This window comes from Monosiga brevicollis, genomic scaffold, assembly GCF_000002865.3.
Source record: "Monosiga brevicollis MX1 MONBRscaffold_3 genomic scaffold, whole genome shotgun sequence".
In the NCBI taxonomy this organism is placed as follows: domain Eukaryota; class Choanoflagellata; order Craspedida; family Salpingoecidae; genus Monosiga; species Monosiga brevicollis.
In genome coordinates, this window is record NW_001865040.1 from 1,509,833 (window position 1) to 1,533,000 (window position 23,168).

The 23,168-nt window shown below is 55.4% G+C and overlaps 6 protein-coding genes across 6 annotated transcripts; 2 read left to right on the forward strand and 4 right to left on the reverse strand.

Annotated features, from left to right (window-relative positions):
• Window positions 1-91: 91 nt before the first annotated feature.
• Window positions 92-4,484, reverse strand: MONBRDRAFT_23003 (uncharacterized protein; the record flags this gene model as incomplete). The annotated part of the gene is given in 17 exon segments (XM_001743376.1): window positions 92-157; window positions 233-394; window positions 483-660; window positions 749-936; window positions 1,239-1,421; window positions 1,522-1,677; window positions 1,735-1,840; window positions 1,971-2,152; window positions 2,320-2,436; window positions 2,907-3,020; window positions 3,109-3,213; window positions 3,298-3,425; window positions 3,529-3,600; window positions 3,770-3,931; window positions 4,081-4,149; window positions 4,234-4,292; window positions 4,312-4,484. 17 exon segments carry the CDS (start codon window positions 4,482-4,484, stop codon window positions 92-94), a joined length of 2,220 nt encoding a protein of 739 aa, XP_001743428.1.
• A 246-nt stretch (window positions 4,485-4,730) lies between these two features.
• MONBRDRAFT_5868 (uncharacterized protein) lies at window positions 4,731-7,728 on the forward strand (the record flags this gene model as incomplete). The annotated part of the gene is made up of 8 exons (XM_001743054.1): window positions 4,731-4,811; window positions 4,943-5,068; window positions 5,338-5,433; window positions 5,582-6,528; window positions 6,632-6,865; window positions 7,038-7,209; window positions 7,305-7,445; window positions 7,642-7,728. The coding sequence occupies 8 exons, from the start codon at window positions 4,731-4,733 to the stop codon at window positions 7,726-7,728; spliced, it is 1,884 nt and encodes a 627-aa protein (XP_001743106.1).
• Window positions 7,729-8,378: 650 nt separating this feature from the next.
• Window positions 8,379-9,158, reverse strand: MONBRDRAFT_5869 (uncharacterized protein; the record flags this gene model as incomplete). Its single annotated transcript, XM_001743377.1, has 1 exon — window positions 8,379-9,158. The coding sequence occupies one exon, from the start codon at window positions 9,156-9,158 to the stop codon at window positions 8,379-8,381; it is 780 nt and encodes a 259-aa protein (XP_001743429.1).
• Window positions 9,159-9,518: 360 nt separating this feature from the next.
• Cdc2 (uncharacterized protein) lies at window positions 9,519-10,773 on the forward strand. The gene is made up of 4 exons (XM_001743055.1): window positions 9,519-9,587; window positions 9,680-9,699; window positions 9,791-9,989; window positions 10,090-10,773. The coding sequence occupies exons 3-4, from the start codon at window positions 9,796-9,798 to the stop codon at window positions 10,766-10,768; spliced, it is 873 nt and encodes a 290-aa protein (XP_001743107.1). The 5' UTR covers window positions 9,519-9,587; window positions 9,680-9,699; window positions 9,791-9,795; the 3' UTR covers window positions 10,769-10,773.
• Window positions 10,774-10,871: 98 nt separating this feature from the next.
• Window positions 10,872-13,153, reverse strand: MONBRDRAFT_35937 (uncharacterized protein; the record flags this gene model as incomplete). The annotated part of the gene is made up of 3 exons (XM_001743378.1): window positions 10,872-11,466; window positions 12,385-12,469; window positions 12,995-13,153. The coding sequence occupies 3 exons, from the start codon at window positions 13,151-13,153 to the stop codon at window positions 11,234-11,236; spliced, it is 477 nt and encodes a 158-aa protein (XP_001743430.1). The 3' UTR covers window positions 10,872-11,233.
• Window positions 13,154-13,741: 588 nt separating this feature from the next.
• Window positions 13,742-13,945, reverse strand: MONBRDRAFT_14597 (uncharacterized protein; the record flags this gene model as incomplete). The annotated part of the gene is made up of 1 exon (XM_001743379.1): window positions 13,742-13,945. A coding segment is annotated over one exon (204 nt), but the record flags the coding sequence as incomplete, so codon positions are not given.
• Between the last annotated feature and the right edge of the window lie 9,223 nt (window positions 13,946-23,168).

A 23,168-nucleotide genomic window follows, 5' to 3' on the forward strand; every position in this document is an offset into this window, starting at 1 on the left:
AATCATGTTCATGTAGTCATAATATTATGATTTTAATTATGTCTCGATGAATATGATGAGCATTCGGCCTAAACTTCATTGCTGCGGCAACTCATCGACCTGACACTTGACGCTCCTTCATGAGCCTCTTGACGATGGTCTCCAGCTTGGTCGCGCGCTGCAAAGGATGGAATTCACGACTGAGTCTTATTCGCAAGAAGTGTGGGAAACATTGCAAGCTGCAAGGGCCAACCTGTTCTGCCATGGTTTTAGCCGTGAGCAGTGTTGCTCGCTCACGCTCCAGATTATCTAGATGCTTGTTGGCAGCGCTGCTCGAGTTTGATTTCAAGTGACCCTGCCTCAACGCAAAACAGGCCTGAGACAGTTCGGCAGCCTGTCGACGAAGGCGAGCCAACTGTGGCCCAAGCAACAAGTGATGCAGTCAAAGGCCAGACAAAGGTTGCGTATCGCGATACTGCAGGAAGCCCACCAAATAAACATACCTCGTCCTTTTCATCCAGAAAGGACAGCTCATGTTTGAAGACTGGTCCAGGATCGACGCCTGCCTGCTCGCACACCTCACGGACGCCTGTGTATGCAGCAGAGAGTCCATCCCATTCACGCTGGAGGGTCTCATGTTGCTCACGCAGCTCACGCAGCTGATCGTGCAACCGTGCTTCACTGCAAAAAGCATTAAACCGCATCAGGTCTAGACGAGCACAAGGAGCAGCTTCAAGCAAGTACTCCTAGGTACAGCAACGCCACGTACGCAGAACGATGCAGCGCCCGCAATTCTTCAACCGCAGCCTCCGTGGCCAAAGAAGAGTCAGACTTGCTGACACGCTCCAAAGCCGCTCGACAAGATTGCAGTGACTCAGCATGCGCCCCTTCGAGACGGGCTAGCTGACCCCGGAGCTTTTCGACCGCCGCGCGTGTCTTGCCGAGCTCACGCCGAAGCTAGGCACCATGAGCACATAAGAAAATACGTAAATGTTGGGGGGAAAAGGGACGGGTGGGAGAGAGAGATAGCAAATGGAGAAGAAACCCAGCTTCGACAGGACCCAACAACCATGATTGCGGCGTGGCATGAAAGCATACTTCATCATTTTGGCGAACGAGCGCCTGGTTCTGCAGCGCCCCAACTGGGGCTGCATCAAGTTTCGTGGTGGTCTCCAGCTATAGCGCAACACGCCCCTGGAAGTTAAAAGAGCCGCCGCCTAAGCGATGAACCAAAAATTGCCGAGCAGCCAGCGACATACTTGGCGGTGCTGGAGGTTATAACGCTCCCGTATAATGCGCTGTAGCTGATTCAGTTCCTGCTGGACCGAAACGATATCGCGTTGAGCGCTTTGGGCAGTCGGCGTTGCAGCAGAAGGTGGAAGTTTGCCTGTAACCCTCAGTAGCTCGCGTGCATAGTCATCACGCTCCTTGATGAGTTCCGCCTGATGGGTTGCCCAATCGGAGCATACAGGGATTGAGATTTTCAAGAAAGACCAAATTACCAAAGAGAGACTGCTGATTGCAGACGGAAGCAAACCTCACCTTGCTGGCCGTGATACGAGACGCCTGTTCCTCAAGTTTGAAAACCCAGGCTGCTTCGGATGCCTGTCCGGCGCGCAGGCCTTCCAGTTCGGTTTTAAGGCGCGTGTATTCTTGAGTGGCGCGGTCTTTATCGTGTGCGAGGCGATCACTTGAGCCCTACGCGGGCGCGAAATTGGGGGGGGGGCGGTGCCGCGAGCCCCTGAACCAGCTCACCTTGGTCGAGTCCTCCCGCAAACGTGTCTCAGCCTCTTCTTTGACGCGATTAACATCAATTTGCATGTCTACGAGGACCTGACTCACGTTAAGACGTTCCTCTTCACTATCATGTCAACCCTCCACGACCGTGAGACGTATTCCCTTGGTGCAATCGAGATGCAATCGCGAGTTGAAAGACGGTCGCGCCGGCTTGAAGAGTGCGATTGCAACAGCACCAAGCAAGTGATGCTCACCTAATGATGAGCGCGCTATTGAGCTCCATTTTATCATGCCTGAGCGCATCGATGGTAGTTTTGCATTCGCGAAGCCGCTGCTGTAGCTTGGCCTGCTCGTTTTTCAACGCAAAAAGCTCGACGCGTGCGTCAGCGAGTTGGCCCTCCAAATCAGGCAGTGCTTGACCACCTCGTCTTGCGTCCTGTTCCCGGAATAAGGTGCCGTTGAAGGAAGAAGGAGGAGGAGGAGAACAAGAACGAGAAGAACATGAACAAGCAGGGCGGTGGGCGGGCTTGACTTCGTTGGGATGCGATACGCAGACCATAACTGGCCCCGCAAAAGTATTGACTCTCGAGCGGTACTACGCACTGTCGTGCCACCATCCAAAGTACGAGGGGTGGCGTCCAGACGGGCCAGGTGCTGCTGAAGCAAGGCTTGTTGCAGGTTGCGATGGTACTGATCTTGAACCACCGGGTAGCTTCGTATCTACACAAAGCATCAACAACAAGTTGCTCGTTCAAAGATGTGCCACAGCGTCCCCGAGCCCATTGGCATGGAGAGACATCGGAAACCTGGGATCCTGGGAGCCTAAATTGACTGCAACGTGCCACAATGGCCCAGCCCACAACAGCAGCTTACGTTTTTAAAGTCGGTGGCCAAGCGCAGGAGACGTGCTGTGCTTGGCTGCAGTGTAGGCGGCAAGTGCGCCGCCACCGCGACTTGGTACAAGCCCCCAATCAGAGGCCGAGTGAGCCGAGTCAAGGCGCTTTGTTGCGCAAGAACCGGATCGGCCGTTGCTACAGCTGGAGATTTTATACTAGCGGCTTTCTCTACTAGTCGGGCAAATGTCGATATTCCCTGTTACAGGGAAACCGGTGTCCACAGCCAAGTGTGAGCCAGTGGTTCTGCGCGGGGTTGAGACAGAAGCAAACTTTATCAGCGAAGTTGTGCACTACCTTGGTCACATCGGCAGGCTCACGCAAGCGTGAGCGGGTCGCATCAACGGCCAACGCCTCGACGCCGGCAAGTACGACAAAGGCGGCTTGCGAGCGAATATCTTCGCGGGTCAGCTACCAGGTCCGCGGTCCAGCACGTGAGCCCGTGCTGTGCAGCACAAGTCTGGAATTGGAATTGGAGGAGTCAAATGCGAAACAAGACCTGGATGGTAAAAACAAGAGTGGCTTTGCCGCGCAGCTGAATGTCAGCCGAGCGCGCCGCCATGGCTTCGTCGATGATCTTGTATGCCTCCTTGACATTACGCAGCTATTGACAGGGTGGAGCGGACCAGATCGTTGAGGAACATATACGAGCCAAAGCAAGACGGTGCGTAGTGGCTGGGCCACCGACCTGAAGCTGTGTGCCTGTGAACAGCTCGGGTTCGGGAAGAGAACCTTCCGGTATTTGCAGTGGCATTCTGTCTTGGGATAGAAGGTCGGTAGCTTTTTCCTGGAGGATCTCCGTAGCGGCCAAGGATACTACAGCAATTTTCGCCAAGTTGACATTTTCGGTGAGCGTCTCGCTTGCTATCCAAGATTTTTGCCTGCTTCAACCAGTTTATCGTCCAAACGCAAGACGGACGTTTAAAGGCCGTGCCATCATTGAGATGGGTGAAGCAGTCCTGTACAAAATGACTTAGTAGACCCTGACGCCCTGAGAATAAACATCACACAGCTTGAGTCAGTCATCAATGACAAGGCAAAGGCCCACATTAAGAAACGGCCAGGCCATGGGTGACAGGTGGCAGGAGCTGATGTGGTCTGGTCGTGCCGGGGTGGGCAGTCCAATAAGCATGGGTCGGGTGTGGAGAGAAGGGTGTCACCTTCAAGGAGGTCGGGAACGTTGAGAGAGCTCTCGCCCAAAAGAAAGAAAGCAGTGTTGTAGCCTCGCAAGAATGAGGCTTGCAAGGGGCGAAGAACGGCCTCGTTGAGCTGCGTGGCTGCATCTTGTACAATCACTCGATCAAAGCGACATGTTTCCTTTTCTACAAGGTTGAAGCACAAATGAACAACAACATCCGAAAACACGTGGACCCAGGCGTGAATTGTCAAGGGAAATATGGGCAAGCTTCGGAGTGAGCCGCATGCACACCAAGTCTCAATCAAGCCCGCGTCGGAGGGATGGATGGCTTACCGGTGCGAATGGTGGTCCCCTCAATCCGCAGCGGAACCAGGCCTCGCTTGGCGCTTTGGGCATCGGGCTCTGCCCGATCAAGCACAGCGAGAACCAGGGGTTCCATGGAGAGACGGTATGCCCGTCTTTATCCCAACGCATCAACCCCCAAACCTCTCATCATCGCGCGATGACCAGCGGTCCACAGCGGCGCCGACCGATCCCCGTCTCCGCTAAAAATTCAAAACACACACACACACACACACACACACACACACACACACACACACACACACACACACACACACATCGTTGTTATGGCGCACATTATTCTCGCAAGCAATAATCATCTGACAATCTGACAATCTGACATCTTGATATGGGAGAATGTGGTGTGTGTGTGTGTGAGAGAGAGAGAGATGCATTGGTTCGAGGAGGGGAAGTCACACACGTTTTTTCCACATGATCGGCTGGCTGGCTGGCTGGCTGGCTGGCTGGCAAGGGAGGGGGTGTGAGCAGGCTTGACGGATCCTCGGTTTGGTCGGGCTCGGCGCGGTTTTTGGACACTGCCTCCTCGTGCAGTCAAGGCGTTGGGAGCGCTTGCCAGTCTAGGGTGGGGATTGTGGAGAAGGAAGGGTGTGTGTGTGGCATTCATTCGAAGCTCTGTCAGCATGGCGAAGCGAGCTGGTGGGGCTGAGTTCAATGGTGCCGGTCCCGCTGGCGCAGCCACAAGCAGTGCTGTCGCCGCCACGGTAGGTTTGAACGTTGGTTGACGCTGTTTGCTACGGCTTGCCGCCACTCTCACCAGAGCAGCACGCGAGAAGGACCTGCATGGGATTGAGAACTGCCTCACCAAGTGTGCATATCCATGGTCGTGCTCCAGTCAAAGATGGCCAAGATGCTGACGGCACGCGGGATTGATGTGAGCCAGTTTGCTGCTGCCCGTGCCAAGGAGATGAAGGCTATGGAGGCTGATTTGGAACAACGCAGTGGCGCTGGCAAGCGAACGGTACGTAAGGCAATGATCCAGACCTCAGATGCCTCAGATTTGACTCGAGCTATCCCATTGATGAAGGCATGTGGCGGCGCCCCGCTTTAGTACCAGCAACTGCCGCGACACATGCGACGTCGGGCCACCAGCCACAATATCAAGCGTCTGCCTGTCGCCTTGCGCGCGGCTGCCGCCCGGGTAGGCCCTTGAATCCTCGCCGTCACTGTGAGATGGGGTTTGGCTCAAGGCCCCTCACCTCACCGCCGGTGGTGCCTCGACCTCGCTAGGAAATGGTGGACACGGACAATGCGAGCAAGAGTCGTCGCCACAAGCGCCGCCCGCGTCACATGCGGGCGGCCTTTGAAGCTCGCTCATCACGCGTGGTATGCACTCTTTAGCTTGCTTCAATGCTCAATCAACTCACTTCTTCTCACCAATAGCCAGCCCTATCGAATGTGCTTGCCGGTCAAAACAACCTCACTGCTGCTGCTGCTGCTGCTGCTGCTGCTGCTGACCGCTGCGCATCCTTAGCGCTGGCTAGAGACGCACCTATGGCACGCCAAGCGTTTCCAGATGGCGGAGCAGTGGGGCTTTCATGTGCCCCAAAAGCCCAGCGACAAGTCAGAACGCGTCAATTACCGCTTCGTCCGAGACCACGTGTCCATACAAGATGCCTCCTTCATGCAGACGCTTGTGTTGGACGCGCCAGACCATCGTGCGGGTGCTGCTGTCCTCGACGCTGCAGCTTCAACCACCCTGTATCATGCCACTGGCCAGGAATGGACGGCTTTGCTGCGTTATCCGGATGGCTCTGTAGTAGCCCCCATCAGCTACTTTTGGTCCGAGCGGAGCCGTACTGCCGGTTGGCGGTGTTGGATTACAGTACACCCTGCCAGCCTGGCCGTCGTTGAAGCTCTGCTGCGTGGCGCCGCCGGCAACTCCGTGGCTGCGCATGACCTTGAGCTGACCCACGTGAACACTGAATACACCAACCGCTTTCGGCTCCGCGGACCGGCAGCACTCCAACTTCTGCAGTGTGCTCTGCAACCAGCGATCGAAGCAGGCGACCGCTTGCCCTCTGGCATCCTCTCTGAGAGCACGCGTGCATGGAATGAGCTGAACCGATCAGACGCAGAAAAAGTGATTTTGGCCAACACCGTCCTCCAGCTGGCCGTATGGGACCCCCGCCTGCAAACACCAAGCCAGATGATGAAGCGCAAGGAAGAGTGGCTGGCCGCACGCTCGCCCAAGCCCACTAGTACCGATCCAGCTCAAGCCAGTGAAGCCACCTGTATGACTGCTACCTCTGCTGCCTGGTTCATTGAGGAAGATTCACGCCGTGCCAGCTCCGAAGGACAAGCCCACGTCGCCAAATTGAACCAAAGGCGCGCCGCAGCACCCGTGTCTGGTGCCACACTGCAGCCCGGGGATCACGATAGCATTGTCCCCATTCTGTTGATCCAAAAGCCCGGCGCCCGGTATGCTCGCGCTTGTAGCTGTTTCACGTCGCGCAAGGCTTGGTCCAGTTGTGGAGAAACTCATGTCCGGCTGATTTGGCTATCGCCCCACTCCCCTTCCCAGTACCACGCAGGGCGGTCGCCTGGGATTTGGTGCTGGTTGGGATTTAATCGTACCTCGGCGCTGGGCGTTGCCATTTTGGATGATGCTGGTGCACGCAGGAGCACGCGTTCATGGTCAAGCTGAGGAACGGCGATTGGCTCTGGAAAGTGGCCAGCTGGCATTTCCCTATCATTGTGTGGGGTCTAGTGCGTATGAAGCCTGGCGGCAGTCAGAACTCGATGCTCGACAGCGCCGGTACGTCACAGCTGCGTTGAGTCGCGCCCTCTTGTAGCCCAGGCCACTGATGCTCCTGCAGCTGCTTCTTCTTCTTCTTCTTCTTCTCACCGATATGCTTATGATCTTGCACCCGCGTGTTGGCGCCTGTGCTGTATTTCTTTCGTCTTGGTTATGGTGATGCCGACCACAGGTGGCAGGCGCGACCTCCTGCCAAGCGTCTCAACTATTGCAAATTGAACGTGGCCGCCCCCTTCATTGCTGATTGGTCCCTGTTGGGGGGCAATCCCCTGCCCCAGGTGGTTTACAACGAGCAAGTAGACGGACATCTCCGTGACCGGCCTTTGCCGGCCCTGCACTGGACGGTGTGTAGCTTGATACGCATGCCAGGCGTGTGCCCTGACGCTTGGCATTCTGCTGACCCTGCTGTTCACATTTGTTTGCTTTTTCTCGCGCGCAGCGACTCCGAGTCGTCGGGCGTGGCAAGCTGGACGATCGGTGTGCCGTGTTTGCGTTGCCCAACACGGATCGAGGAGCAGCTCTCCTCAAGTTGCCCAAGCACACATTGCCCGACCTCGACCACCCCAATGCGCTCGCCTGGGTAAGCCACTCTCCAGGTGTTGATGGGGATAAGTTTGCTGGCTCTGTGGCACCACGTGATCTAAAATGCAATCCGTTTGTGTGACTCTAAATAGGGAGCTGAGTTAGTAGGCTTTGTTGTTGATGGGCGCACCAACACGCATGGCTGTGGCGTGGGTGGTGGAATGGCCCTTCTCACTCGCTCTGTTGGACCTCAGCCAACGCGACTCCTGCTTCGTCACCCGGACACCAATCGCCTTACATGGGTTGAGGCTCGTGCGATGTCTGAAGTTGCCTGGTTTTGATGGATGGAAACGGAGCACATTGTTGTTTGTGAATCAGACCTGGTTTGCCAGGATGAATTCGATCCAATCTCGATCCACCGCGTGCCCCTTTTGACGCGCCAATACCTAACACAACTACATGCAATAGCCCTACCACCACAAGCTCGGGCAATTTGACCTGTGCACATTGACTAGATGAATACCGAAGCTTCACAGGGCTCTCAATGGGTGCCAAGCCAGGAGATGGCAGCACAAGCCAATGGCCTCCTATGGGTCGATTACGGATTGTCAATTTGTCTGGACTGGCTGCCCAGGGTCATGCAGCACTCCGCCAAACTTACTGCTAGCACTATAAAGAGCAACTGCAGCTTGGAACACAAAGCACAAACTCACGCGTGGCGTGCAAACACTGGAAGGCGTTGGTGAAGGGAGGCATTGACCAGGAGGGGGGTTGACAAGGAGCCTTCACTCTCGTTGAACCTGCTGGTCTGACACAAAAAAAAACTTCCAGAAGCCCTGGTGTTGAACAATAAGCAAAAGCCACCCAGCCTGGGGTGGTCTGGTTTGGTTGGTTTTGTTTTGTTTTTTAAAAAAAACCTGCAAGGCTAGCCTCAGCAGGCGGGCGTCAAGAAAAAAACAAAGAGCGCACCCGCGCACCACTAGAAAGAACCTCACGCACGCGATGTTGAACGCCGGGTCCGTTTTGGTCGCGGGGCTGGATCGTCCTCGACTCCATTTTCTGGTCCTGCTGCGTAACTGCTGCGTGTCCGCCCGCGCCCTCCGGTGCGGGTGGACCGTCGCTCGGTCGTCGGCGTTGAGCTGGCACTCTCGCCAGCGGACGCGTCAGTGGGAAGCGCATCAGCCATGACCACACTAGGTTCCTCTGTTGAGAGCGCCTCAGTCCGGCTACCAGGCGACGCGGTTTGCGATTTGTTGGCACCAGATTCTATGCCTTCAGCAGCCCTGTCTTGGGCAGACGCGGTCGCCTCGGTGGCGGTGGCCTCGGTGGCGGTGGCCGAATTGGTTTCGGGGTCTCCAGCTCGAGCAACACTTGCCGATACTCGCGGTGGCGGAGCCTGGTTGGGTGGCATTTCGTCGAGGAAGACCTGACTCGAGACGTGATGGATAAGACTATGTAGATCAGCGCTGCGTTGCTCAGCCTCACGGAGGGTGGCCTGTAAGCGCTGCGTTGCCCCTTGGCTCTGCTCCTGGAGCTCACGCAGATCGCTGGCGAAGTGAGCCTCGGATTGATGGATGTGCGGCAGGTGGTGTGTAAAGGCAGCAAAGTCCTTCACTGTTTGTGCAAAGAGAAAGCTGAAATGCCCATGGAGCTCCCGCCGACGCGCATCCGTGCTTCTGCTCTCAGTGTGCAGCACACCAACCGCATCGTAGGCATGCTTGGCCAGGTCGTGCAGCATCGACTGCATCTGACTGATGCGGTCCGTCGCCATCCTGAGCTGTGTGTTTCCTGCGGCGGCATAAATGTCAGATAAAGGTCGCGACGGAACCAACTTAATCGTGTATGTGCTGGATCATGATTTATGCGCCCCAAATAATAGCCCATATTCAATTTCAACTTTTCCCGCCAATCAACCGACAATTTGAATATTTTTCAACGGTCATAACGTTGCACGTTGTAGTCTCTCTCTCGAAACTCTCTCTCTCTCTCTCTCTCTCTCTTCTCTCAATCTCTCTCTCAAACCCTCTCTCTCTCTCTCTCTCTCTTTCGAACTCTCTCTCTCTCTCACACACACACACACTCTCTCTCTCTCTGCATCGCACTGGTGAGCCGCGAGCTCATTTTCACGACCGTCATTTTTGCTCGAGTGTTTGGGCTCTTTTTCCTTAGTCGTCGGTGACAAGTTGAATTGCAACGAACCGTAAGTTCTCAGGCTACATCGTCCCTTGTCAAGACAGTCGTATGCTGCAACCTCACTTGTCTTTCTGCCTCTCTGGGCGGCGAATCAAATAGCAGGCTTGGCCCGTTTACCGGTGAGTCCATGTCTTAGCAGCCCAGGCACAGTCTTCTCAAGCAGGTATCTCATCAGCTGGTGGACATTCGTCTTGTGCCTCCTTGCGCTAGACATCATGGAGAAGTATTTGAAGATTGAGAAGATTGGCGAGGGTACCTACGGTACCGTCTACAAGGCCAAGGTCAAGGCAACCGGCAACCTCGTGGCACTCAAGAAAATCAAGCTCGAGGCCGAGGAAGAGGGCGTGCCTAGCACCGCCATCCGCGAGATTTCCCTCCTCAAGGAGCTCAGCCACCCCAACGTTGTCAGGTATGTTGTACCCAGCAACGCAGCCGAGCGCACCACGATTTGCCCGAGCCGCTCAAAAACCCCTTCCCCCTCGCCCCCGTCTTTTCAACGCTCTCGGCAGCCTGATGGAGGTGATTCACTCTGAGAACAAACTCTACCTTGTCTTTGAGTTCTTGGACCAAGACTTGAAGAAGCACATCGACTCGCAGCGCAACGGCCTTTCCATGGAGCTCATCAAGTCCTACATGCTTCAGCTCCTCAAGGGCATCGACTTTTGCCATGCTCGCCGCATTCTGCACCGTGACCTCAAGCCCCAGAATCTGCTCATCAACCGCGAGGGCTTCATTAAGCTGGCCGATTTTGGCTTGGCTCGTGCCTTTGGCATTCCCATCCGTGCCTACACCCACGAGGTCGTGACCCTTTGGTACCGTGCTCCCGAAATCTTGCTCGGCCAGCGCCAGTACGCTTGCCCTGTCGATATGTGGTCCATCGGCTGCATCTTCGCGGAGATGGTCACTCGCCGCCCCCTCTTCCCCGGTGACTCTGAGATCGACGAGCTCTTCCGTATTTTCCGTGTCCTCGGCACCCCCACCGAGCAGACTTGGCCTGGTGTCTCCCAGCTTCCGGACTACAAGGATTGCTTTCCTCGATGGAGTGGTGAAGGTCTGGCCAGTCTCATCCCTGGCCTTGATGCCATGGGCCTGGACCTGCTTCAAAAGATGTTGCGCTACGAGCCTTCGCAGCGCATCTCTGCCCGTCAGGCTCTGACACACCCTTGGTTTGACGGCTGTGCCATGTAAACGCGGCCTGAGCTCCTGATTGTGACTCCGATTCCCAAGTGCCCAACCAGCGACACGAACATGCTCCTTCTTCTTGTGTGCGTGTGCGTGTGAGCCTGTGTATATGTTTGTTTTTCGCGTGTCAACCTGCTCGTGTCTGTTATGTCGGTGCTTCATTGGCCTGGCCGCTGAGACGGGTGCCTACGGTCTTTCATCCGCAGGGACCGAGCGTCCGCTTAGCCGCCATTGGCTGGATGTGCAGTGCCCTGCCCTATCCCTGCCTGGCCTGGCCTTGGGTTTTTTGTTTGTGTGTGTGTGTGTGTGTGTGTGTGTGTGTGTGTGTACGTGTACGTGTGTGCGCGCGTCCATGTGGGTGTGTGTTTGTGTTTGTGTTTGTCACAGAGAGTGCAGATAGTTTTTGTTTGTTTTCCGTTATGCTTTTGCTCTTCTACCACCTGTGTCCCGGGCCTGTCCTGTCGGCTGAGCTCAGCCCGCTTGCCTTTTTCGTGGTGTGTTTTGCGATCCGGACTTACTGGTTTTTCGTTTGTTTGCTTGGTTGTCCTCTGGGCCAACCTCGCTGCTGTCCATGGCATGCCCTGTGTGTCTGCGTTCATGCCATGAAAATTGATTGAAACCTTTCTTGTCGACGTGGATGCTTGCATGCCTCGAGATGAGGTTGCTCATTGAATCATCTGCCCTGCGAACCCCATCATGGAATGCTTAAAGGGAATGAACCAGATCACATCAAGCTTAGACATTACACGTAGACGACCGCTAAGCTCGCTCCAGGCCGTTCTCGGGCCGGTGAATCCCATGCAGGCATGAAAAGATGATGCAATTTGTCTCAGTTTCCAAAATTGAACGAGAAGGTCGTGACTGGAGCCGAGGTCACAGCATCTTCCTGGGCTGTTGCCGGAGCAGCACTAGGTGGGGTGCGAAGGGTCAGCTGTCGGCTAAATAGGCTGGCCAGGGACTTGCCAGGAGTGGCACTAGATGAAGTATGTGACTCTATGTCGGCCGCATTCTCCACTGCCCCAGCTGAAACGTTGCCCGCCTTATTCGAGCCATGGGCCGCGGGAGCCCCGCCCCCAAAGCCAAAACTAAAAGGCTGCACAGGTGAGCTACGAAACTCATGTTGCCACGCTGGGTCCGCACGCTTCAGAACACTCGGCTGTGCAGGTTCTTTGATACTGGGGCGGTCCGCCTCGCCCTTGAGCTCGCGCCGCGCAGCCTGACGCCGTGCCAGCGCAGCCTGTCGATCAACAGGGTTGGACTTTGCCGAAGACAAACTGTCAACCCATTAATGCGGCAAACATGGCCCCCCACGAGCATCCATTAGCATGAGCAGACAACAACCTTGAAACCAACAAGAGCTACGACAGAGCCAACGTCCGTTTATTCCCCGCACCGATAAAAGACAGCAGCATCGGAGGTGCGCGTTTTACGGGATGTCTTGGTCACCTGAATATCACGGACTGACACCCGCAATGGTGGGATGGGCAAAAACAACAGGCAGGCCGATCAGACATGCATACGGGGCCAGCACACAAATACACTCTTAACCCACCCACAGACGGCAATGGCAAAATGAAAGCCAATGGCCATTGGCTAGGAGCAGAACGCGAACATGGGCTTACCCCCCGGTGCTTTGGGTCGACCAAGTGTGCGCATGAGACGACGATAATCGCCAAAGGCGGTTTTCATCATCCCAACTTTCTTTACCTGTCAACCAGGGTGAAAACAATAGCCTTGAGGTATCGCATCCTCCAGTCTCAAGCATCAAAACACCATGACACCCTTCCTCACGCAAGAAGACAACGGCACATGAGTCGGCATGGATAGAATTGGCCGGAACGAACTTTCGATGCACTCTCAGAGCGCAGGACGGCCAAAGCAGTATCCGGGCGGATACCTATCCGCGTGGCCAGAATACCCACACCACAAAGACCGCGGGCAAGACACAGTCATCTCCATCCCAGCGACGGCCTCAAGTGCGAGCAGACTGGCCGTAATACCCTCCACATACCCTTTTGCAGTTTGTAGCCACATTCAACTTGCTCGATGCACCATTGCAAACAAGCCTCAAATGACTCGGCAGGCAACTCGGTTGTTGTTGGCAAAGTGTCCTGAACGTTGCTTGCCTATTGACGCCCCCCAAATGTCCACAGCAAAGATGAGGGCCAGCCGCTCGTGAGAGAATCTCTTGCGAAAGTTGACGCTTGAATCGGAATTGGCCATGAGTCAGACCTGTGCTGTCACGGGAGCACTCGTCTTCTTCTTGTCTTTCTTCTTCTTGTTTTTCTTCTTGTTGCTGGATGGGGCCGACTGGCTCACGCTGGCAGCCTTGGCCGGCACCGGCACAGGTGCCGGGCCCGCCGACGCTGATACCACCTCGTCGTCGGCCATGGCAGCGCAAGTATGGATGTGTCAGGTCCGCAGTTCAAAGGTGGGTTTTCACGTGAACCCGGCACCCCTCTGGCGAAGATGTCGCCGGAATTACTCTGGCTGTCAAACTATGCACTGCAAACTGGATCAAAAAGGCCCCTCCGAGACCATGCGTCAGACACAAGAGCGCAAGGAGCCGAGCGACGCCAACACCTGAACCTCAACCCCTCTGCCAAATGCAAAGCCCTTTTGACGTATGCGAACAAATTGAGACCGAGACCACGTTGTGTGTGTGTGTGTGTGTGTGTGTGTGTTGTGTTGTGTGTGTGTGTGTGTGTGTGTGTGTTGTATGTGTGTGTGTGTGTGTTGTGTGTGAACGCAAATTGTCATCAAATTCTGATTATCATGGGGTCTGCGCCTCCCACTCGTCATTGAAAGTTGGCGGGGTCGTGACGAACAGCTTCGACTTGGTTGGGACGAGCAAACATCAATTTCCAACAACACGACACGAAATGGATTCTCCGATCCAGAGACTGCATGCACACTTGCAGGTGACTCAGCTTTTGGTTTGCTTCTAGCTCATTCTTGCAGTGGCGGATTTGAAGTCACTTAAAAGGCGTAGCTACCGCCCGTGGCCTTGAAGGCGGCCTCGTAGTGAGTTTTGCAGTAGAATTGATCATTGACAGTGGCGTAGTCCGAGGTGCGCAACATGGTCTTGCAAACGGTGCACCGAAAGCAGTTTTTGTGAAATGCCTTGTCTGATGCACCCACAAACTCCATTGGGTACACAGTTTTGCCACAAACATGGCACTTGCTGTTGGACGCTACAAATGGTGTGCATAAAACGGCAATAGTTCACGTGAGGTGAGCTTGGACAAACTTTCAAGTGGCACGAACTGCGAGGCTCAAGCCACGCCAGAATCATTGAGACTCAATCATACTTTGTAGACTGGCCGAGCCAAAGCTCTTGCCCAGCTTGCGCTTGCTGGCTGTTAACGAGACTTCGCGATAGGTATCTGCGTGATCATAAAAACAAATTGTTCAGAGAAAAAGTGGGGGAGGGCGTAAGCGACCTGCCAGCTCCATGTGCGCAAAAAAAAAAAAAAACAGCTTCCAAGCGTGCTCTACAACCAAGGCACGATCGGGCGGCTATGACTGACAGCTGTTGAGGTCGGAATCAGGAATCGAAGTTTTGAGAAGCTTGATCATGATATGGTCATGCTGGCCCTGAAACAGCATTTCTGAATCAAATGCCACCACTTGCTTCTTTTTGGCTGTGCGTAGCGTGCCAGTCAGCGCCTAAAAGCGAAAATGCCCCGTGGAAGTGAGCAAATGAATCCCTCAACGGCCCCTCGCCTTTGGCAACAGAGGGTAGAAACGAAACACGCAACGATATCAAAGCCCTGAAAACAAATGCAAGGACACTTGAATTGTGAAGCAACACACCTCAAACTCATTCTGCGTCTCGCCAAACAATTTGCCGAATGCCACCTCGTGCAGGCCGTTGGGCCCCGGTGTGCCATGCGTTTGGATGGCTTTGATGACTTTTCGAATCTGCAGATGGATCGCAAACAGAATGATGAATACCCATCGAGCTGAGTTGCTACACGCACGCAGTTGCTGGCACAACAACAACAAACCTCCTTGTCAACCCAGCGCGTCGCTTGCATGGCTCGCTTCTCCGACAGTTCACCGCGCCGAACAGAAGCACGAAGCTGACGGCTCATTACAGACGATGTATCGGGCACCTCAGATGCTTCATTCTCATTGACAGCTAAACATCATCCATCACACACATTTGCATAGATAGAAAGATCAGCATAGCGCAATGAGATTCGAGTGCAGTGCCAAAGAAGAACTGGATGTTTCAATCCCAAGCCAATGGACACGCCCACACTGACCAGACAACGCGGGGCCTTGCTGGCGACTTTTGCGGCGCTCGTCCCGCCGGTGCAACGACGCCAAACTGGCCATCACGTCTGCGACAGCCTCTTCTGAGGCTTCAATGGGCGTCGAATCGGCTGCAGGCATGACTGTTGAGCCAGCCCCGACCCCCGCGCTCTTTGCGCCATAGACTGACCGGCGCACACTGGGAACGCGCACGGAAAGTCGTGATGCGCCTGCACTCAGACCGCGTCCCTGACCCAACGGAGAAGATCGAGCTCCAGTGCCCGAGGCTGAAGACTGGCGTTGCTGTGAGCGACGAATGCTCTTGGCCCGAGCTTTCTCGACAGTTTCTTGCACCCGTGACTCGGCAGCACACTCTTTGATATCCTCGTATGTATCTGGGCGGAAGAAGAGGAGGCAAGAGATCAAACAAAAAGATCATTCAGGTCTGACCAGCTGCAAGGGGCACTCGGAAGAGCACACTGCGACGTACAGCGATCAAGGTCGTTGGTGGCAATGTTGTCGCTCAACAAAGTGATCTCCATGCGATCATGGATCCCTGCCAAGACCATTTCTGCCTCGTAGCCAACGATCTATGGCCAACCCCAGCAAAGATTAGTGATGCGGTGTTGCAGGCTGCTTGAAAGAAGCCAACAGCCCACGATCACGCGACACACCTTTTGCTTCTTTGCACTCCGAAGAGTTCCGGTCAGCACCTATTTAAAATAACAAAAGCGAAACCAAAAAATAAAGCGAGAATCAGATGACGATACAACTAAATCGGCAATTGGCATATGTCCCACAGTGGCTGCACAGACACAGGCACAAGATCACAAGCCTTGCCCGACATCATGGTGTCGCTTGCCTGAAAGTCGCTGCCGGCTTTGGCATTGAGATGTCCGAAAGTAACCTTGAATTGACCGCCAGTTTCGGCGCCGTGCGTCTTGATGGCATTGATCAGCTTGCGCAGCTGGGGCCCAAGGACACACGGGGTTTGTGGTAGGTGAGGAAGCGAGATCAAACCTTCTTGCCCTGTTCTGGCTCAGGCAAACTCCCTTTTGCTTTTGTTACCCAAGCGTAGTTGGCCCGCTCTGTCGACACAAGCATGCTCACCTCGTTGTCGACAAATTGGGTGGCAGCCTGGGCGCGCTTGGCTGGGAACTGGCCTCGACGCACTGATTGCCCCAGGCTAGAAGTGTTACTCAAACCCCGTGCCTCCTGCGCCTTGAGATTGGCCACAACGTCTGCCACGGCTTCCACAGTCTCGTCCTCGGTGGCAGGCAGCATTTCTTGTTGAGCCTTAGTGGCTGCTGTCTGTTGCTGAAGGCGAGCCGCTTTTTGGCGCAGAAGTGCAAAACGATCCGCCATACTGCTTGAGGCAGCGGTTGATGTGGCTGGCGCGGGCGTGGGCGCGGGCGCGGCAGTAGTGACGGTGGGTGCGGCGACTGGCGTTGGCCCTCGCGTTTGCGCAGCAGGTGGAGCCACCGTCGCCTTTTCAGCCGGCGCGGCTGGCGTAGGCTGTGGTTTGGCAGGCAGCTGGCGGCGAACACTAGCACGCACCATCTCCTTTGTCTGCTGCTGCACGTCGGCTTCAATTTGCACGCGCAGTTCCTGCTCCAAGACGCGGCGATTTGTCTCCAGCTTGGCCTCATACCCGGTTTTCATCTTTGCCATCTCCACTTCCAAGGCTTGGCGCTGCTCCACCTGTGTGCGCAATTCGGCTTGGATGGTTTGAATGAGACGCTCATGCTCCTTGAGATCCACGTTGCTGTCCTGGACAGCCTCCAACTCAGCCACACGACGCTTGAGCTCCTCTGTCTGGTGCTGATGAAGAATGCGCTCAGACTCCAGAGAGACTTTGTACTCTTGGCGAGCCGTGCGCTCCATCTCAAGCTCGTCCGTCAGAGTCTCGATGCGACTGCCCAGGGTTTCAGCTTGCTCTTCGAGCTCGTTCTGCAATGTCTCAACCTCAGTCTTCATGACGATGAGCTCATCCTCAAGATCCCGAATTCTCGTCTGGGCGTCGGCGCGTGCAACGTCGGCGCGTTGTCGTTCGGCCTCGAGCTCTTGGAGCTTTCGTGCCAGCGTTTCATCATACACTGTAGGTTGCCCCCATCAGCCCACAGGTCAGCATGTGACAAAGGCCTTTTCATCACACACACACACACACACACACACACACACACACACACACACACAGTCCCCTAGTTTATCGCGCATCCTTACAAGTCTGAGCATCCAAAAGGCGTACCTGCACGTGAATTGGTGCGACCGCGGACAGAGGTGCGAAACGAGGATGCCCATGCAGAAGAGACACTGCGCCTTGGACGTCGCAGAGACGCTTGACGCAGTTGCTGAAACGTATCTATAAATGACATTTCAGCCGGCAAAATTGATACGAAATGGGCACTGCCATCAGACCAAGAAAGGTAGACTTTGAAATCCCCAAAAGCAAGCCAGCAACCAGCCGAGGCAAGGACGCACATGTCTCTGTGCTGCTGTCCGGAAGGCTAGTCTGCTTTAGAGTGATTTCGACGTCATCGCTGGCACCTTTGACTAAGGCGTCCGCATGATACGCGACAATATGGCGCGTGCGGGCCGTCTTCAGCAGACCAATCAGTTGCTATATAACACAGTCACACATGCGCGCGCACACACACACACACACACACACACACACACACACACACACACACACACACACACACACACACACACACACACACACACACATACACGTATCAGATTACACGTGCCATCAGCCATGTGCTGGTGCGTCAAGCAGCAGCCGAGCACAACAATGAGGGGTTCAGACGCACTGAGATTCCAAAGACGTTCATAGCCGCTGTTTGCAGCTGCCCAAAGCGAATGGTCCACTCGCTGCCACCGTGAGCCTTGCCCCGTTTTTGGATGAGCGCAATCAGTTTGCGAAGCTAAAAGATTTCGTCAAATACCAGCCAGCCACCCAGGAACCGGGGATGCAGGACAATGACAACGGGGATAGACTGTGAGGGCAGCAGGCTTGTCGGCTCAGATGTCGACGAGAAGAGGGGAGAGTGACGGTAAACATACCTCTCGATCCATGTATTGTGTGGCTAAAAGAGCACGGTGCGAGTTCAGAGCTCCCTCTGCCACGGCGGCGGCAAGGGGTTTGGATAAAGCCGGCTCTGATTCCGGTAGCATCCGAGCGCGCTCCATGACAGTCATGCTGGCGCCATCGGCGTCCAGCGCTGGTGCGCTGGTCTCGGCTGTGGCAACCAAGGAAGCCATCACATCCTCAACAGCATCCGACTCATCAACCTCGGCCTCGGGATCAGCCACACTGGAAACTGTGACCAGTGGACGACGGGACGAGGGTGGCCGACGCGGTGCACGAGCGCGGTGGGAAGGGCTAGAGAGGGTTTGCAGGGCTGCCTCAGCCTGGTCAAGGCTGGCAAGGAGATCGTCATCCACAGATCCCGTGGGTTGCGACTGGCTGCGTTGCAAGGCCCCCTTGGCACCTAGACATCAACCACATCAAGGAATCGGGGTCAGTCATATTTGAATGTTGGACGATGCCAAGCTTCAAAGGCCCGCTGGTCCGGCAAAAACCAGACCACATGATGGGACTTGCCAGACGCTGGAACATCCGGCTGGTAGGCACGACGGATTGAGCAGCTGCGAATTTGACCGTACGTGTCTGCCAATAGGGTATTGCACGCAGGCCAGCAAACAAGGGTGTCATGTATCAACATTGCCAGTAACAGAAGGTGATACTAGACAAGCTAGCTCGATGCAGATCCTTGACGGTCGCGTGCGATGAAGTAGGAGGACCAATCACGTACATGTATCTGGTGTGGCATCGTCAAGGGTGTCTTTGACCAGGGTCAAGATGACTGTGTCCGAGTGGCCTGGAATCAAGCGTGCACCCTCGTATTGTACGACACCGCGCGCCCGGGCAATGTCCAGGCACCCAGCCAAAGAACGCTCGTAGAACTGCTTGCCGGCACGCAGGCGGAGCTGCCCAAAGCTGATGCAAGGGCCGGTGGTCCCCGGCGTCCCGTAACGTTTCATGGCTTCGATCAAGCGACGAATCTATTGTGGATTGTATGCAGATGAACGTGAACGAGAATCTAGCAGGAACTGTGGCAGGGAAAGAACTGCGAGGCGCACACGCCTTGGGAGAGGGAACAACTTACGCCCTCATCAAGCCAACGAGCAGCGCCGACGGCGCGGGCGGCACTTAGCTTGCCCGCCTTAACGCTTGTCGAAAGGCTGCGGGTGAGCACCGGCGCGGCCTCATCCATGTCAACAACACGTGACTCGAGCGCTGAAAGAGATGGGGCAAGGTGAGGAAGCATCATGTGACCCGAAGAATTGGGTAGCAGAGAAAGCCGAGGCATGTGAGCGTTCCTGTCATGACGCCACGACAGAACCACAAACAGACGTACCATTTTGATTCTCATCCTCGATGTCGATATAATCGGATATGGTCGACTCGTCGTCGCTTTCGTCGTCGTCCGGACCATCATCACGTTCTTCGGCGTGAATATTAACCATGCTAAAGAGCACGTCCTGGACATCTTCGCGAAGATCACCGCTGTCCTCTTCGCCCTCACTCTCTTCCTCTACCTCTGAGAGGGAGGCAGTACGTAGTTCGACATAGTCAAGGTCTGCTGGTAAAGTAGCGGCTCGCTCGAGGAGAGCGGCCGGCTTGCTCGCAGATTCTGGCCGCGCTGGTGCGTTCTCGATGGGAGCGGCCGGCCGACGAAAGGAGCCTGTGAAGATCAGGAGTGAGGACACAGATGAAATCAGCTTCAAAGAGACGTGTCGAGAGGTCTGCTATATCAAGCTGCCATCAGGGAGGGGGCGCAAACGCGAGCGAGGTTTCTGACAGGTACAAGTTGGAAGCTCAGGCAACGACGAGCTTCAAAAGAAAAAAGCAAAAAAACAGTGGGAAAGAAAAGCAGAAAGAAAAGCAAAACAAGGCGAAATTGCGGTGCGTGAGCCTCACGCCGCGAGGGCAATCAGTCTTACCGCGCTCTGGCGGCGCCTCGCTAGGGGGAGGAGCTCGTGTGGACATGGTGCTCTACCAGACATTCAAAAACAACAAAAACAAAGACTTGATGTTAGCGCGCACGAGCTGGACTGATCACCGTCGGGGGCCTTGTGACGGAGGTCCTCTCAAACGACAAGGGCACCCCAATGTACACCAGGGTGCTGTACACTGATTCAGCCCCGCTTCGCCCTGACGATGCCAATTTCCTCACCACTGGCGCTCAACAGCAAAGATCCAGCTGCCAAATGACTGACCCCAATGATTCGCGCGTTCTTGTTGTGGTGATGCGTGTGGTAGTTGATGCGGAAGTATTGGCAGAAATTGTAGCATCAATAATGTTTCAAGAGTTAGCTTGTGAATATGGGTGTTGAGTAAAAGTATTTTACAGTCTATTGGTGGTAAATGCAGCAGCTGTACTTTTGAACACGGCCATGCCTACACCATCGACAGGAGTAGATGTCGTGGATGTGACTGTTGATGTAGTGCGAACAAAATGTGTGGACTGGTCCGAGTGATTCCGACTTGGTCGGTGCGAACGACGAGATGAAGGAGCATTGATGAACAAACAAGCATGTCTTGTTGGTGTCGGATTAATTATTACTACTAGGGAGCCGAGGCAAAAGACCCATGCACCCACATCGGCAAAACGCGCAATGAAAGCGCGTAGATTCGCTCCATGCCGGGCCGCTTCCAAAAGGTCTGCACCTCACGGTTGGAATGGGAGCCGGCTCGAAAGGAATTATTGCATTCATGACGAACAAAGGCGGCACCGCGGGCAGAGCGAACATCACTAAAGAACATGACGTGCAGGGCAACAAAGGCCAACTTTGGCACAGAGAAGGATATATTGAACAATGGCAGTCGCACACAAACCGCCTCTTGCGCAGCCCTGGCTGCACGAAGGCGATGCAACGCAAGAGTGGACATGCACGCATCCAAATGGAAACTCCTTCCACAATCTAAACTGGACTGCAATGACAGATGCTTCCACAGCAATTAATAGCAAAAGCAACTCTGAACGAGATCAAGAAGGCAAAACGTCAGGAAAACACAAAAAAAAAAAAAAAAAAAAAAAAAAGAAACATGGAGGGCAGCCTCAGGTGCCAACAAACATCGAGCCTGCATGTAAAGAGGGTCGACACGCAGGCGTGGTCACGCCAGCATACACGCTAGCGAGGGTTGGTGCCAACTTGAGTGGTGGCGCGTGGCGCCGACGCCATGGCGGCTACAACGGCCGAGTAGTCGGCCGTAGATGAGGGGAGCTGGGCACCGACCGCACCGCCTCGCGAGGTTGGAGCCCACGATAAAGGTGGCTGCCCCGCTGCGAGACCTCCACCTCTCAGGTGTGAGCCTAAAGGGCTGACCCCAGTCCCACTTGCACCGGCGAGGCCAAGACCTGGCTCTCGCCCGGGGCCCAAGGATGGATGCCCTCCCAAAGGACCGGCACCCATGGCATGCGGCGAGGCGTGCCTCGAAAAGACACTACTCGGAGTGGCCCCGGGGGGGCCAGGCTCAAGCGCCGAAGGCAGATGAGTGCCATCAGCTGCGCGTGAGGTGTGCATCAAATATGCAACGGATTGGAGCATGTTGGGGTCGCCCGTCGATGTCCCAGCCCTCTGAGTACTCATTGCAAGATAGTCCTGTAGGGAAGCCTGGCTTGCGTGCGGGGTAGGTTGAAGACTGTAACCCACCGCCCCCAGACCCGTCCCGCCGAGTTGGCTGGCATGCATATTGACAAAGTTGTGGGATAGGAGTGATCGTTGAGCATTGCTAACGGGTAGGGTTTCCTCGAGCGACGTAGGAACACCGGTGACGAGTCCACCACCAGTGCGGTTTATGGAGGCACCGAGGCTGGCATGCTGCGAGAGTGCGCTCCCACCCAGCACTGAGTTGAGGCCCGACGATGCGAATCCAGATGAATGGGCATCGAAAGCTTGAGGCAACCCAGCACTGGCTTGCGTTACCAGGTGGGGGCGTTTAGCAGCTGGCATGCCTGTCAGCGCGTCTGAAAAGCCGGCTGGTCCCCACGAACTGGACGCGGGGTTGATGGAGCTGGGGGTGCCTGAGGGAAAACTGCCTTCAAGCCGCCCCGTGATGGCGGTGTTGGCTGCAGACAACGGGGCTGACTGGGCCATAGCCAGCTTGGCCATGGAGTTTGGCGTTGCTGTGGCAAGGTAGGCCTGAGCATCATCTGCAGAGATGTACCCTGGACCGGTCTGCGGATGAGGAAAGGTGCCTGGGGAGGCCAAGTTTACGGATGTTGCGTCGTTGCTGTTGTTGGTAGCGTTGGCTGCAAATGCAGCCAGGGCCATTTCAATGGACGTGCCCGGCGGAATATGATGCATAAGAGCTTGCAGGAGCGCAGCTGTCTCGGTGGCCTCGGAGTGGGCGGGCAGATTGGGAATGCGAGACAGGGCGAGACTGGCTTGCTGGGGTAGGCCTGTCTGCTGATATGCTGGGAGCGAAGACTGTTGTGATGTGGAAAGAGCGCTCTGAACAGCGGCTACTGGGAAAGCTGACGGCGCCGCGGGCGCTTGAGCGGCTGTTGGAGATGAAAGCAACGCCGAACTGCGTGGCTGGTCGCTTCCGGCACTGCTTGATGTTTCGAGCCCTTCCAGGGGGTGCCAAGTATCACAGCGAGCCATGTAGCGATTGAGGTCGTCATCGTGGATAATCTTGTGCCGATTCTTGAGGTGATGTCGCAGATGGTCGCTGCGATAAAAGCGGCGAGGACAACTTGCAATGCAACACGAAAAGCGGCGCTCGGTGGACTGTTCGTGGCTGAGCAGGTGACGGGTATAGTGATGTCTCCTGCCAAAGGAGCTTCCGCAGCGTTCACACACCCAAGGAGCTGTCATGTCGGGTGGTTGATGATGGGACAACTGTGCTCACGAGGACGTGGCGCGATTGCAATGGCGGAGATGCGGGGGCGAGCGGAGAGAAGGCACTTGCGGTGATCTCCTGCGATCCGATACGTTGGGTGTGAAGACCTCAGCGGAGAGCCGAATCGTGCATGGCGATCTCGAGGAAGCAAGCGCAAAGAGATGTATAAGAATGCCAAAGGCAGAGTGCGTCGGGCAGAGGGAAATCTGGCTCCACGCCGCGAAACGA

What these genes read in the sequence shown, in the direction of transcription:
- Cdc2 (XM_001743055.1), top strand. Translation starts at nt 9,796, where the DNA reads ATGGAGAAGTATTTGAAGATTGAGAAGATTGGCGAGGGTACCTACGGT. An exon ending in AGCCACCCCAACGTTGTCAG is followed by an intron (nt 9,990 to 10,089) that starts GTATGTTGTACC and finishes CGCTCTCGGCAG; the next exon opens with CCTGATGGAGGTGATTCACT.